Here is a 15,577-nt window from a genome sequence, read left to right on the forward strand (position 1 = left end):
GGGTCCCTGAACCTCCAAGTTCCCCAGGTGGACTGGAGAATAGACTGGACAAATTTAGTTTGGCCTGTTGGAGGAGTGAAGGAAAACAAGTGGAGGAATACACTTTTTTTGGGGGGGTGAGGGGTGGGGGGTATGTTTTTGGTCTATCTCAACAAGGCTCATGAGATGAACACTTCAGAGGAAGGTGAGGCTGGGAGGGGACAGACAGAGAGACAAGCTGAGGCTGGCGGTATAGCCCTGATCCTGTGCAGCTCATCCTATAAAACGTTCTGTTCTGGCCTCCTGGAGCCGGTGTGTTTCCACGTCTACCCCGTCCTGAGCAAATCACCCTCCCTATCCTGAAAGCGGCAACCAAGTATCAATTGCTCATCCCATTCACACACCCTACAGGGAAGAAGGAATGTGCGGTTTCCTTGAATCCATAACCCCAGGGAAGCAGCAGGGTGTTGCCCGTTGTCCCAAAGAGGAATCAGCCAACAAACAGCCCTAAGAACAACGTTGAAGGTCAATGGGGGAGGAGTTAGACTGAGGGACAGACTGGAAAGGGACGTGAAGAGGCCCATAATGGGTTAAGTGACTAAGGTTCAAATTTCTACCTTCTCGCCCTCCCAGGACCTGACCAAATCGTGCCCTCTGACCCCCACCCTGTGCCTGGAGTAGTCACTGCCTTCCCGCCCGCCCTGAGACAAAAGCGTCGCAGTCACGACAGAGGCAGGACCCTGGGGAACATAGGCGCCGGCGCAGGCCCACTTTATTGGCAGAGTCCAGCCGCACTGGGCGGGCCGTCATGCTCGCACCGACGGGGTGTTCGGGCCACAGGCCCCGGCTCGGCATGCATGACCCCGGACTCCTGTCCAGGTGGGAGCTCAGAGCTCCAGGGGCCCAAAGCCGGGCGGGCTGGCGGGGGCGAGGTCGGGGTACACCAGGAAACCGGAGAAGGTGATGTACTTGCCGTGGTTGCTGTAGGCGCCATAGCCGTCGTGGTCGTGGCTGAGCAGCCACACGGCGTCGCCGCGCCGCAGTGCCAGCATCACGCTCTGGCTCTGCATCTCGCGGCGTCGCGACGCTCCGTCGTCGTAAATCATGGCCTGCACCTCGTCGCGGTTCTTCATCAGCTTCACCGACAGCGTCTTGTGCGGCAGCTTGCCCATCGTGAAGGAGAAGAAGTAGGCGCCGGGAAGGCGGCAGCGGAAGACGCCGGCCGCCGCGTCGAAGTCGCCGCCAATGTTGACGAGCTCGGTGTCAAAGGCAAGCGGCCGATGCCGCGGCCCCGGGGCCGCGTCGGAACCCACAAGGCTGCGCGTGCGCGCTGCCGAGAACGCCGAGCGCGGCTCGGAGGTCGCGGGCGGACCGCGCGCAGGCGCGTCGGCGTCGGCGTACACCAGGTAGCCGCTGAAGGTGGCGCCCGGCGAGCCCAGCGCGTACTGCGGGGCGCCATGCAGCCGCAGCCACACCGTGTCGCCATAGTCGAGTTGCAGCATGGCGCTCTGGCTGGCAGCGCGCCGTGCGCCGGGCCGCCGCTGCTCGTCGAAGGCCAGCGCCTGCACCTCGTCGCGGTTGCGCACCAGCATCACCGACAGGCTTTTGTGCGGGGCCTTGCCAGCCGTGAAGGAGAAGAAGTAGGCGCCGGGCACGCGGCAGCGGAACTGCCCCTTGGCCGCATCGAAGTCGCCACCGATGTTCACGTACACTTTGTCGAAGGTCACTGCCATCTCCGACGTGCCCTCCAGCGGGGTGGTGCGTGCCGCGGAGAAGGCCGAGCGCAGCTCTGTGGAGCTGGGAGCCGGGCCCAGGGCCCTGCAGGCGGCCAGGCCCAGCAGGCCCAGCAGGAGCGGCAGCATGGCCCCTGGGAGAGGAGGCAGAAGGGGAAGGAGAGGAGGGTCGGGCTGGGGCCGCTTCCAAAATGCCCGGAGCTCCCGAACTGGGAGACAGGTTCTCTTCCCAGCCCTGCCCTTGACCCACAACTAGGACTCCGTCTCCTAGGCACTTGGAGTGATGAGTGGTTTTCAAACTTTAGCGGGCCTCTGTGTCACCTGGAGGGCTTGTTAAAACACACATTGTCGGGCCCTACCCCAGAGTTTCCATTTAGTAGGTGTTGGATGAAGCCTGAGAATTCGCATTTCTAACAAGTTCCCGGGTAATGCACATGCTGCTGGTCCACGGACCACACATTGAGAATCATTAGGTTAGGCTAGTGATTCTTCAGACTTTTTTTAAAGCACCAGAAACCCTTCCTCAGGTGAAAGCTCACACACATAAAACAGATACAAGCAGAGATGCTCTGTTGGAAGGCGCCTATAGCCCTGTCTGCTGAGCTTTCCCCATCCCCTTCCCCTTGGCACCCAGGGGCCCTGGGAACACGGGGTGGTCAGGGTCTCAGTTTCCCTCAGCCTCTGGGTTGCTGCATTTTCCTGTGGCTATTCTGTGGTCTTTGGCTTGCCTCTTACTCAGGCACTGGCTCTCTGTACTGATGTCCCCCATGATGGCCATGGTTTCAGCCCCCATCTGGGCAGGAAAGGAAATAGCTGCTCCCTGACCCCTTTCCTGGCCTCTGACCCACTCAAGGGTCAGCTCCCACATTGGACCGCTGGACTCCCCAAGGGCCCTTGCACTAAAGAGGCCAGAACAGTTGGGGTTTGAGGTAGCTGCCTTCCCCCATGAAAGCAGAGTAAGTGAAAGCGACTTCTTCCTTTGGGCTTGGGGGCTGGTCACTGAGGGGAAGGAGAGAGGCAGGAGCTGCTGGGGTCAAAGAGAGCAACAATTCCAGCAGAAGTTTGGCGAGACTGTGAGGTCAGCAGCTTTGTTTCTCAGTGGTGGAGAGGAAAGGACACTTAGACCTGGGCTTGGGTCCTCGCTCTGCCATTTACACACTGAAACCGTAGGCAAGTTCCTTAACTTCTCTGGGCATAGCTTCCTCTGTGTAAATGGAAGGAGACCTGCCTTCCAAGCTTACTGTGAGAATGCTCTGAGATAACAGATGTGATCACAGTTTGTGAACGGCTGTGCCACCCAGGTGTGCAAGACTTCTGCTCTTGGCTTTGAGAAAAACAATCTGATAAGGTTTTTTGTTTTTTGTTTTTAATCGTTTATTGTCAGAACAATGGTGATCTCAGAAGGCAGCAGGTTAACACCTTCAAAAACTGCCTTCTGATAAGTTCTTGACATAAGGGGTTAGGGACTCAGTAATTCCTGCCCCTGGGAGTTTGGTGAAGGCATTGCTGAACTCAAAGGAGTCACTCTCCTGGTGGGATTTCATCATGCTTCCTAGTAGGGTCTAGGCTTTGGGGATTGAATACCCGAAGCCCTGAAGTGGAGACAAAAGCAGGACAGAAAGTGAGCTGGCAGCAGCCTAGGATGTGGGCTACTATAGGCAATACCCTGGGAGTGTGGGTAGCTTTGTGTCTCTTAGAGACACTGGGGGCCTGCTGAGAGGGTGGCAGGGTGCTGCCACTGTGCAGACATGCCCTGCGCAACAAGGTTGTTCACCTGAAGGTAGATGGGCACTGGAACCTAGCCCACATTCTACTTGCCCAAATGTGTGGGGATACTGCACCTGGGGAAAAGTGTGCCTTTTCCTAATTCTCATAATAAAGACCCCAAATCCTTAGCCCAGCTGAACACTCTTTCCTTCAGAGAAGGGACGTTTCCTACTTTCTGCAAAGGCGCCCCATGAGCTAGCCCATACCCTTGGAGAAGGCAGGGACGCTGGAGGGAGCCCACCTGTGGTGGTGAAGATTGCATGGCACAAGTATCAGTGCATTCCGTTTTACAAAACTGGACACGTCAGGTCTCAGCAAACCTGAGAGACAAGTGGGCCCTCTCCCACTTTATAGAGGAGAAAACCAAGGCCCAAGAAGAGGAAGCGTTTTGGGCCAGGTCACCCATGGAGCACGAAGGCAAGCCCTGAACCCACGTCTTTTGACTCTGAATTCAGTATACCTTCCTCTCCACCACCTTTCCCTCAAGCACAGATATTTCCAGCCAACCTGTCCACTGCCTTGGTTTCCCTTTTTGCAAAAATAGGAGGGGAGACAAGTGGAATGAGCCTTGGGATGGAGGGTGAGGGAGAAAGAAAGCAAAACCCAATAAAACCAAACAAAAACTCTAGTGTTTTGCCTTCTCAGAGTATGGGAATATCTCAACTCCTCCTGACCCTGCTGCTCTCCTAGCAGGCCCTGTCCCAGGAGCACCTGCCTGCCTCACCCCCAGGACCCTCTGCTGGGTCTGGTGCACCTACCAGTGCCAGAGGGTCCTTCTGTGTGTCCAGTATCCAGCCTCCGTGTCACCCGCTGTCCGTTTCCCAGATCCCTAGGTCCCTGTCCTTCCCTAAACTCCCTTCCCTGAGCAGGTCAGAGGTGGGGGGGTGTCAGGTGGGCATCATAGTTGCAGGGAATGAAATGGCTGTTCCTAGCTCTGTCCAGGTGGGGCTCAAAATAGTCATCTTCAAAGAGAAAAAAACTGGGACACAGAGAAGTGGGCAGACCCAGAGCCTCGGAACCGACGGGGGGAGGTGCAGCGATGTCAGGCTAAGAGCCCCCCTCGTCGCCCAACCCAACTCCCCAATTACCCCTTTCCCCAAGCCCCGCCAGAACACCCCTCCCCACCGGCCTTGAAAGCCCCTCATGCTCCCAAGAAGGTAAGTCCCCCTTTCACAGAAGCCAATTAATCATTTCTCATGAAAAAAAAAAAAATCCCTCAGAAAGGGTACTTCAGACCCGCTCTGTCCCCCGACCTTCCTTCATCCATCCCTTCAGAGAAAAAGCCCTTGAGTCTCTTTCATGAAAAAAGCTTCTAGGTCCTTTCAGAGAAAGACCGGATTCCCCGCATCTTCCCCACCTCCGCTCCCAATAAAGGAGAAACCTTGCCCCCACCATCCCGCCCCCGAGCTGCCCTCACCTGGCTGGCTGGGGGCGGCGGTCGGATCGGGTTCGCTCCGAGCCCGCAGTCCGGCTCGGGCTCCGGGCTCCAGGCGGGCGCCGGGCTGCGCACTGGCCGCCCGCGCTGCGGCGAGCCGGGCCTGGCGGGGCGGCGGGGACTCGGGCCGCTCCTCCGGGTCCCGAGGCGGCGGCGGGGCGCTGGGACCCTGGGGTGGGCGCGGGGCAGCGAGGCGCTGGGAGGCTCGAGGGTAAGAGGACAGCTGGAGAGCTAGCGAACAGACCGGCGGGAGGAGAGGTAGGGCAGAGGCGGGAAGGGGAGAGCGGGGAGGAGAAGCGAGAGGGAGGGGCGCGCCGCGGAGGGGAGCCGAGCGGCGGGGCCTAGGGGCTCACTGCACCAAGGAGGCCCCTGTGCAGGCTGCGCGGGGCTCTGGGCCCTTCCTCATCCGTGGCCTCCCTGGAGCCTCATCTGGGTCTAGCGCGCAGGCATCATTAATCCAAGTTAGCAGATGGGGAAACTGAGGCCCCAAAGGGAAAACAGGCCTGAGGCAGAGGCCAAACTGGGGGTGGCCCAGGGCACTCTTTAGACCAGCCTCCTTCCCGGTTTGAGGAGAGGGGACGGAGCAGGACAGATACTGGACTAGCCTCTGGGCTGCAAGGACAATGGAAGGTGAGTTTTGGCTGGGATCGACTTCCAGGCATTGGGGGAGGGGGTTTGAGGGAAGAGAAGGATAAATGGGTCAACGTCGCTGGTAAAGGAAGGGCTTAAAGTGACCTAATTTTCCTTTCTCACCTCCAAATCTGAAAATGCCCTCAGTTGTTTAGGAAGGAAAGAGGAAGACAAAGCTCCTAGAGGTCAGAGGGTCAGCCTCTCCCACCACATGGGGAGAGGGTGAGAAAGGAGGGGAGGCCTTGGGGCAGAATTGAGTTCTGGCTGGAAAGGCTGCTTTTTCAGTGCCTGCGAGAAGGGAGAGCATTGAGATGGGCAGTGGGAGGGCTCCTAGGGCCTGTTTGCTGAGGGACACTGACAGTCTGCATAGCTGGGGCCAGGGTGACAGGATCCAGCAGGACAGCAGGGCTGGGCACAGCTGTCCTCCCACCTCAGCACTCACCAGAGGCCCTTCTGATGGCCCCACCGTGGAGGGCTCGAACTCCCTTCATTAGGGCAGCTGTTCTCTCTGCCCTGACTGCTGTGGAGGTGACCACGTGCTGGCACTAGTCGCCTGAGTGGGTAGCTTTTACAGAGCCCCACTCTGGGGTACCAGTTGCTGGTGCCGTCCACCTGCCCTGGCTGACTCCGGCAGGCTGGAGGCCTGGGCCCCAGTCCTGGCTCGGCCATAGACCCTGTGTGTGGTCCCTGAGAAGCCTGGTGCCCCAGGAAACCCTCCATCCTCTGGAGCTTTCCTTCTGTTACCCCCAAAATTTATGTGATCCCAGTTAATTTAATCATTGGTAACGATGATTGGCTCATTAAGGTTATTTCAGGGTGTTAGATAAATTAATGAATATGTGCCTTAAAGGAAAGGAATGAACAGAGGCATTTCAGGCTGGACACGGGGCATTTGGGGGCATAGGGTGAAACCCCCGTCGAGCCCTGTAGGATCACGACTGTCTCTTTCACCAGCTTGAAAAGGCCTATGGGGAGGGCATGATGGAGAGTGAAGGCGGGAGAGTGAACCTTTCTTAGGGCATTGGTCCTCTTCTGGACCAGAAGGGTGGGGCTGCCATTTTGAAGGTGCCTTTTGAAGGTGTGATTCCAATGGTGGTGGGGAGGGAAGAAGGCACACTCTGCAGGCAGGACCATTAAATCCCAGTGGGGGGCTGGCCCAGGATGAAAACCATGATACTTTTCCCTGGGTCCACTGAAAGTTCTCCAGAGAAGTCAGGGTTGAGGGTGGAGACAGGTGGCTCAGGCAGATGACAGAGGGTTTGCTTCAGTGGACTGAAACTGCGTGGAGACCACTGGGAAAGAGATATGGGGGAAGAGGATGCCATGAGCTGATGGTGTGTAGGGCAGGCTAGGGTGCTGGACATGGGCGGACCAGGACAGACATCGGGAGGTTCAGAAAAAAGAGCCCTAGGCAAGGTTGGAGTACCTGCCCCCCCCCCACTTAGTTGTACAGCTACCACAACACAAGAGGACTTTTAATAGCAGGTCCTTTTATTGAGTGTAGCAGATGCTCTCAGTGCCCCATCCATACCCCCAGGCCTATGAAGAGGTCACCTACAGACACTTCCAGAACTTGCCAAACTTCCTGGGTCTCTCCTGAGGCATTCTTAGCTGGGGAAGTGAGTGTGGGGCAGGCTAGATGTGGAAAGCTAACCCCCAGGGCAACCCTCAACCAAGGAGGCATCAGTGTTACTGGAAACATACTCCACAGTTGGATCCCTGTCATGCAGGGTGACAGGCGGGGTCTCTGCTCCCGCTCCCCACATAAGAACGCAGGACATGGTGAAGCCAAAAAGGAACACCCACGGAGCCATAGATAGGGGACTCATACCACTATATTCTCGCTGGCGGCACTATAGTCTCATTGGAGGCTGGATCCACACTGTCCGCAACACACCATCCTAACTGCAATCTGCGCTTGCCAGCCCAGCCACCATCTTCTTGCTAGCCCCCATTTTCTGCTAGCGTAGCCACAGCAGTTATATTAGTGGCCAATGGGTCACTGGTTATAGCTGATCGCCAACTAGCCATAGCTGATGGCCAGCCAATCACAGTTGATGGCCATTTACTACATGAGCCAGCACCTTTCTATGTGAGGCCGAGAGCCTGGAAACTGCTCTCTGGGGCTCTGTCCCCACAGTCCCTCAGTGGGACAATTCCCAATTCCCATGCATGTTCCAGTCTCAGGAAGACTCCAGTAGAAGGAAACCTGTCACCCACGGGGAAAACCTACCTGTATCAGTACGCTTTATTTGCTTTCCTCCCTCGTCTCTCTTTTCCACTGCCTCACCCTGCTTCTTGGGACCACCTCCTAAATAAACTATTTGCACCCAAATCTTTGTCTCAAGATCTGCTTTTGGGGGAGTCCAAACTAAGACAGTCTCAAGCTGTTAAGTGCTTTTTCACATCCATTACCTTGTTTAATTTTCTTAACATCCCCCGAAGCAGGTATCATTAACCCAATTTTACAAATGAGGAATGAAGAGGGTAAAGCAGGGGCAGGATTCAAACCCGGTCCACCTGTCTCCGAAACCCAGTCCTTAGCCACTTGCTCTGCAGCCTACCTAATCCTCTGATCTTCTCCGGGCCTTATTTTTTCATCTGTAAAATGAGAGATGAGCTCTTGAGTTTGAAGGGAGGCAATGTACCCAGTTTCTCCTGCAGCTAGGCATGGTCAACAAGATGTAAGCAGAAGTCATTGGGAGAGAAAGTGCTTTACAGGGACCGACTCAGCTGGGATGTCCATTCTTTTTGCCCTCCCTCTTCTCTTCCTGGAATGTATACAAGAAGGCTGGAGCTCCAGCTGCCACCTAGGGCCAGGAGAAAACAAAGAAGTGTTCTAAAGCCCAGTGTTAGGGAGGTGTTCAGAAGCTGAGATGAATGAGACCTAGAGACCCTGCCCTAAAGAAGCTAATCATTTAGTGGGAGTGGCTGGATGTGGACATAAAGAACCATAAGTGAAAAAGAGATGAGAGTCAGGAGAGAACTGCAAAGTGCTATGAGAGCTCAGGGAGGGAGAAATTTCACCTGGGCGTGTGGGTGGGAAGGTATCCCAGAAGGGGGTGAGAGGGTGGGAACCAGTCAAAGGTAAGAATCTGAACAAAGGGGTGGAGGTGGCTTAGTGGGGCTGGGGAGGGGACCATATGCTCCGTTCAGGAAGAAAGGATTGATCGCGGGAAGTTATGGCAGGTAAGGTGTGTGTGGCTTAAATGCCGAGCCAAGGAGCTCGCTTTATCCCTCAGCAGAGGGGAGAGTGCTCAGAGCTGTAGTGTAAGGTTACTCTGGCTGCAGAGTGAAAGACAGAAGAGTGAGAGGCAGGGAGATCTGCGTGAAAATACTGTGTCCTGATGGATCTGAACGATGTGGGGCTAGTAAGAAAGGAAAAGGGAGGAGACAGATGGGGGATGAGAGACCCAGAAGAGATTCAGAGACTGACAGAGTGTGCGCACAAACTAAAAATTTAATTAGCGTCCCGGTTTGCCAGGGGATTACAGGGGAATTAACAGACCTCAGAGTCTAGGGACCTTGCTGGGAGTTGAGGGGAAGTTAATGAGAAAGACAACAATATGCCCCAGGGAGAAACGAAAGAAGCAGCGTTAGCCAAGCAGAGATGCCGGCAGGAGAAACAGATGTCAGGGTGCTGAGTCTCTGCCTTGTGCGCTGACATTTCAGCCCTCCAGGGAAAGGGACATTTAGAGCTCCTGGGCGGGCTCCTGGCCTGATTGGCAGGTTCCAGTTCCTCCGAGTACTTGGTAAATGACTTGGGAGGGGAACAGCTGAGAGTGGCTTCGAGGATCAAGGTCCCAACCCTTCCTTGTCCCTTTTCCCAAAGAAGAACTGAACCCCTAGGTTCCTTCTACAGAGGGGGAGGTTGAGGCCAGGAAGGGGAACGTGACCTGCTCATGACCAGAGGTGACAAACTGCATTTTCCAAAGACAGCTGGATCATCCACCCCACCTGCTCTTCTTACACTGTGACCTTGCCACTCCCCTCTAAGAGGAGGACTTAGGTTCAGTCATAAAAGGTGATATAGCTTCTGTCTGGCTCTCTCTCTTGAAACTCTCACATTTGGAACCCATCATTTGAAAAATCCCAGGCCACATGGAAAAGCCACGTGGAGATGGTGTGGCCCCCGTCAGAGCCAGCTACCTAATTTGCGAGGTCCAGGGCAAAACGAAAATGCAGGGCCTCTTATTCAAAAATTCAGAATTTCAGTGGTGACAACAGAGCATTAAAGCAAACCATTCTGCGCTTGGGGCCTTGTGCAGCTGCAGAGGTTAGACCCCAGGAAGCTAGCCCAGCTGAGGTTCCAGCGTGGGCTGCTGGAAATATGAGTGAGAAAGCCTTCAAGGACTCCAGGCCCAGCCACCGATTGCAACTGTGAGAGGGACCTTGAATGAGAACCACCCAGCTGAACCCAGTGACCTCCTGACCCGCAAGGGACAGAAATGATTGTTGTGTTAAACCAGCAACTTCTGGGTTACTACAGCAATAGATAGTTGGAACACTGGGACCATCAGAACTGCTCAAAACCGGGGTGAAGATGGCAGGACAGTCAAGTTTCTCCCCAAACGCAGGCTCATTCCCTGAGCTCTTGGTGCAAGTTCTCCTCAACCCATGGTGGCAGAGATTAGAGGCACAAATACCTCAAGGTGGTCAGAAGACCCAAATTCTGTACATTTGGCCATGGAGTGCTGTATGTCAACACCACGATAGGTACATCCTTGGGGACAACCATCAACTTTTCAATTGGAGGAGGCTGGGAAAAGACCCACTCTTGCATGAGCTGAAACAGTGGTGGCAGCGGCCCGCGCAGGAGAAGGTGGTGAGGTCTCCAAGGCCTGCAGGAGCCTCAGGGAGGGACAGTCACTGGACAAGAAGGAAGGGTATATCCTACAAGGTGGGCAAGGGAGAGAATCCCTGTGGCATTTCAATCCTTGTTTCTGACATTGAAGAGTGATGACAGTCCTTGCATTCTGATTCTGAACGGTGTGTGTGCGTGTGTTTGAATCACTTTGCTTGTTATCCGTGTCAGCCAGTGGGTGGGTCAGGAGAGTCCTGCTGACCGGGGGAGGTAGACTGAGAGGTAAACACAAGCAAAGTCCAGCTGAGCAACTGCTGGAGAAAAAAGGAAGGGGGCAGGGAGAGGCATGAATGGCATAGAGAACTTATCACTGCCGCCTCAGTTCTTTAAAGAGTAGACAATAAAAACCATAAAGTGCAATGGGAGCACTAGGAAAAGAAATTCATTTCAAGAGGAGGGATACAGCAAAGATTAAGGAATGAAGTGACACTTAAATGAAGTTGTGAAGGCTGCACTGGACTTTGACAGGTAACAAGAGATGGGAAGAGCATTCTGGGAGGAAGGGCCAGGGAGCAGGGGTATCTCCCAAGGAGGCAATCCAGAATCTCGGTGAAGGGCAGTGACTGGCATCAGATTGCTTTGGTTTGAATCCCAGCTCCATTATTAACAGCATGAGCTCAGTTTCCCCACCTGTAAAATGGGGATAAGAAAAGTATCTATGCCTTGTTGGCTTGTCGCAAACATTGAAAGACATACTCGAAGTAAAGCATATAGCCGAGCCCGGCATATTGTAAGCACTCCGTATGTGCTATGACGATTGCCTGGTATGTTTGAAAAATGAATAATCACCTTGGCATGGCTGAAGGATGAAGTCCAGGGGTGTTGCCAGGAGACAGGTCCAGAAAAGTGAGTTTGGGATCTGATCTGCAGGATTTTAAGTGTCTAGACTTTATTCTGGAAGCCAGTGGATCTCAATCCTGTATGATCTAACTTCTTTCATAGCAAGTATTTTAAAATTTTTGTAAAATTTCATTCCTATACTGAAATGAAGTTTATAAAAAATAAAATCTGATATATTCAAAAATCAATATAATGCTCCAAGTATGATGTAAAGGAGAAATAAAAGGGTAGTAATTTTAATAAAATGATCTGTTTTTCAATGTGTCAATATTTGGGCATTGCTACACTAATCAAATAGAGAAGCTAGATGTTTATACTACTACGCAGAATCACAAATGCAACAGCTACAAACGCAGGCTGATACAAGGGTGTGAAATCTGGAACCCTAATATCACTAGAAGCATTGACATCTAAAATAGTGACCAACTCTTGGTGAAGTTCTAAACAAAACAACTACGATCCTTCTTCAATTTACAGGGAACTTACATTCCTGGAAAATTCAGTGTACATTAAAACCACGCAAAAAATTGTTTTGTATGTAAAAACAGGTTCTGTTTTTTTCCCACCTACACGAATACTGTGAAGAATGAGAGCTAGTTATTTCACTTATCAACTGTCCCAAACATTACAGGACATCTAGCACCCCTGGTGCCTACTCACTAAATGCCAGTAGTGTCCCCCAATCATTGTGACAACCCAAAATGCCCTCCCACATTTCCCAGCTACCCCCACCTCCTGCTCTGGGCAACAGGGAATCAGGAAGGGGCATGCTCTCTTCTGGCCTTTATGTAATATTATGTGAGATGGTGATGCTGGGAGCTACTGTCACCATCTTGCAACCATGTGGGGAAAAGAGTGAGGACAAAAGCCAGTACACTGGGGATGGCAGAATGCACAGATGGCAAGGATCAGGGTCCTTGACAACATTGTTGAGCCACTGAGTTAACACACCCTGGACTTACCCTACTTATTGACCTGTCATTATGGAGATGACAAAGCCACTTTGTGGCTGAGCCATTTTGAGTGGAGTCCTCTGTTTCTTGTAGTTAAAAGCACTCTAATTTTGACAAGTTATTTCCCCTTCTCTGGGTCTTGGCGTCTTCATCTGTGTCGAGAGGACTTCTTAATCTAAGGCCTGTGAGTCTATGCAGGGAAAATATGGAGGACCTGGTGACTAGAATGAACAGGGGGAGTGAAGCAGCTGGAAGAGTCAAAAGCTGCCTCCACCTCTTGCACTGGGTATCTGGGAAGATGGTGAAGGAGGTGTGGATTCACTCTGGCTAACATGATGACTAGCTCAGCTTTGGGCATTTAGATCACACTAGATTTGGGAGATGAAAAATGAGACTTATGTAGTATCATCTCAACTGGGTAACAATTATAATTACACAGGAAAAGATTGGATGAATAATCACCAAAATATTTAGTTATTTATGGTAGGTTCAGCGATCATATTTATTTTTTTCTGTATTAACTTTTCCTGTTTCCAAACTTTCTACAACTATTTATTGCTTGCATTTCAAAAGTAATTTAAAGTATCAATAAAAACTATAATTTCTTTCAAATGTATCAAAAGAAGTAGATCAATGGGACAGAATATAAAATCCAGTATTATACCCAAATCCATACTGGAATTAGAATATTATAAAAGTGGGATTTTAAATCAGAGGAGAAAAGATACATGATCTAGTAAATTGTATGGGAACAACTAGGTAGCCATTTGGAAAAAAAATTAAGTTGGATCTATACATCATGCCTTATAGCAAATCAAATTTTAAATGCGTCACATACTTAAATGTAAAAATGAAACCAAGAGTACTGAAAGAAATCAAACTATATATACAGATATAATTTTTTTTTTTAAGGAGGGCGCAGGGGATCAAACTGGCAACCTTAGTGTTATTAGTACCATGCTCTAACCAACTGAGCTAACCAGTAACCCCTCAAATGATATTTTTAAAAAAATTTCAGAGTGAGGAACAACTTTGAACTATAACATATATTCTAAAAGTCATAAAAAAATGGATACATTTTACTACAGCTTAAAAGGGAAACATATTTACATGGCAAAATAGCCAGAACAAAATCAAAAGCCAAACTACAAACTGGAAAACATATTTATAACACATCACAAAGAGAAAATTTATTTTATAAAGAGCTCGAAGGAAAAGACAACTCAATAGAAAAAAATAGGCAAAGTATATAAACAGTTAATAAAAAAGAAACTACAAATAAGTATTAGAAAAAGAAAATTACAGTAAGAGGTCATTATATTTTTTTACCTCTCAGGTTGTCAAGAGCAATAAGATTTATAACACACTGTTGGTGAGGAGGTGGAAAAACAGACATTCATACATTGTCAGTGGGCACAACTGGGCAGTTGGACAGTATCTACCAAATTTAAAAATGTGCATCCTTGCACTCAGTGACCACTTCTCAAAAAGCTGTTCTTCACATCCATGCCCACATGTCTGAAACAAGTTATTCATTGAGGCATTGTCTGTAATAACACAATCCTGGAAACAATCTGCAGGCCCAGCACAGAGGACCCATTAAATAAATTCTGATACATATACACAAGAGAACGCTATGAACCCTTTACAAACGAATGAGGAATCATTTTGTGTAATGATATGAAATAATCTCTAAAGCTTACTGTTAAGTGAAAAACTATTGTTTTTCATGCTATTGTTTGTGTAAAAAAAAAAAGTATGTATTTGCTTTTACGTGCATAGAATACACCCCAGTGGATCTACTAGAAACCTTTAGCAGTGGGTGCCTCCCAGGAAGAATGGTGATGGGAGACACACTTTTCACTGTTTCATCAGTTTGTACCTAAAATAAAAAGGGGCAGGAAGGACCACTATCTTTTTAAGCAGCTGCTCCATTCTTACTGGTTTCTAATCAACCTGAGGTCAGCTAAAAGCCTTCAGCCTTTTTCCGCGTGCACCACTGCCAAACCACACTTCCTTCATCCTGTGCCTGTGCAGCTGATTGGAAAAAAATCTGAATGCAGGTCTTTTCGCTTTTTAAAAATTCATCCTGTTGGCTCAGCCCTGTTTCAAGATACTTTAGAATCTTGATTTTGACATTCAAATATTAGCTTTTGCTCTCAATAGTGGTGCCATCTGCAAACATAGTGAGTGTGGCAGGCACTGATAATTACTGAGCTGACCAAATACAGAGTCTAGAAGCATAGAACTTGAGACTTCTCTCCAGATTTGCATCCACTGAATAACTAACTGGGGCCAGGGGGATAGTGGTTAAATGGGCTATGAATTCACCCAACTGGGAAATCTCCTGAGGTCAGTATTTTCCTAGTTGTTTCCTCAATCAGGAGGCATTCGATGTCTAACTGGAAACAAGGTCTACTATGTCCAGGGAATTCTCCTAGCGGCCTTCCAAATAATAGATTGTTGGTATTGTTCATCGTATCTTGTTCTTAGGTTCTTAGTGAAGGTACCAATTCTTTTGCAAGGTGCTTTCAAACCCAGTGTATTATATTCTAAAATAAATTTTCGGGGGAATTTACCTCAAATATTCCCACCTAGTTTCCAGAGTCTCCCTTTTCTTTTCTGAATAGCAGGACATCTGCAGCCATTGGGCACTGTGGCCCCCTTCCTTTTCTCCATGGCTTTCTCAGCTGCATTGGCAAGGGTTCTGGGATCTTAACTGCAAAGGTTTTTCAACACCTTGGGGCTTGCATCTTATTTTAATAATGGCTAGGTGCTTAAGTCTTCTCTTACTATCATCTATTTGGGGTTTCAATTTCCTCTAAAACGTTTTTTTTTTCTTTATTCATCCCAGTTCAGAAATGCTTTTCCTTGGACAATGAAGAAAATCAGAGCTGAGTATTCTGCTTTCTGACACCTTCGTCCCCCAGTGGAACCCTATCCTCTCTTTAATTCCCCTTGGTACTTCCTCTGAACATAATCACGACGTCTACACCTTTTCCAAGTCTCAATTTATCAAGGACTCCACCTTTCCTGCCATGTCTTATCCCCTGCCTTTTAATTTCTGAGAGAGAGAGCGCTCTCCATAGAGCCACGTTGCTTTCTTCAGCGCCCCCTTTTCAGTACGAGGACTTTCTCCAAGTGGCTGTCCTCGTTTTCTATTCAGAGCTTCCTATCCCTCTTGCTCCACATACATTCCCACTGGAAGTTTCTAAACTTGGGATCCTAATTTTTCTCTAATTTTTTCAAATTGTTTTCTAGGACTAGTTATTCATTCATCCGTTCATTCCACGCTCCACGCGCCCTTCCTTCTCGATTTAACTTTCTCTTGTGGTTCCTGTGACACAGCACCAGGCAATTCTCTCTCATGGTCAGA

General features: G+C 50.3%; 1 protein-coding gene across 1 annotated transcript; it reads right to left on the reverse strand.

The window, feature by feature from the left end:
* Window positions 1-718: 718 nt before the first annotated feature.
* On the reverse strand, window positions 719-5,577 carry C1QTNF4 (C1q and TNF related 4). The gene is made up of 2 exons (XM_019743678.2): window positions 4,897-5,577; window positions 719-1,846 (listed from the first exon to the last, which is right to left on the reverse strand). Exon 2 carries the CDS (start codon window positions 1,839-1,841, stop codon window positions 867-869), a length of 975 nt encoding a protein of 324 aa, XP_019599237.1. The 5' UTR covers window positions 1,842-1,846; window positions 4,897-5,577; the 3' UTR covers window positions 719-866.
* Between the last annotated feature and the right edge of the window lie 10,000 nt (window positions 5,578-15,577).

The sequence above is a fragment of the Rhinolophus sinicus genome, linkage group LG06 (assembly GCF_036562045.2).
Source record: "Rhinolophus sinicus isolate RSC01 linkage group LG06, ASM3656204v1, whole genome shotgun sequence".
In the NCBI taxonomy this organism is placed as follows: domain Eukaryota; kingdom Metazoa; phylum Chordata; class Mammalia; order Chiroptera; family Rhinolophidae; genus Rhinolophus; species Rhinolophus sinicus.

Bases quoted from the DNA above. Each gene is read 5' to 3' on its own strand.
- C1QTNF4 (XM_019743678.2), bottom strand. From the start codon at position 1,841: ATGCTGCCGCTCCTGCTGGGCCTGCTGGGCCTGGCCGCCTGCAGGGCC.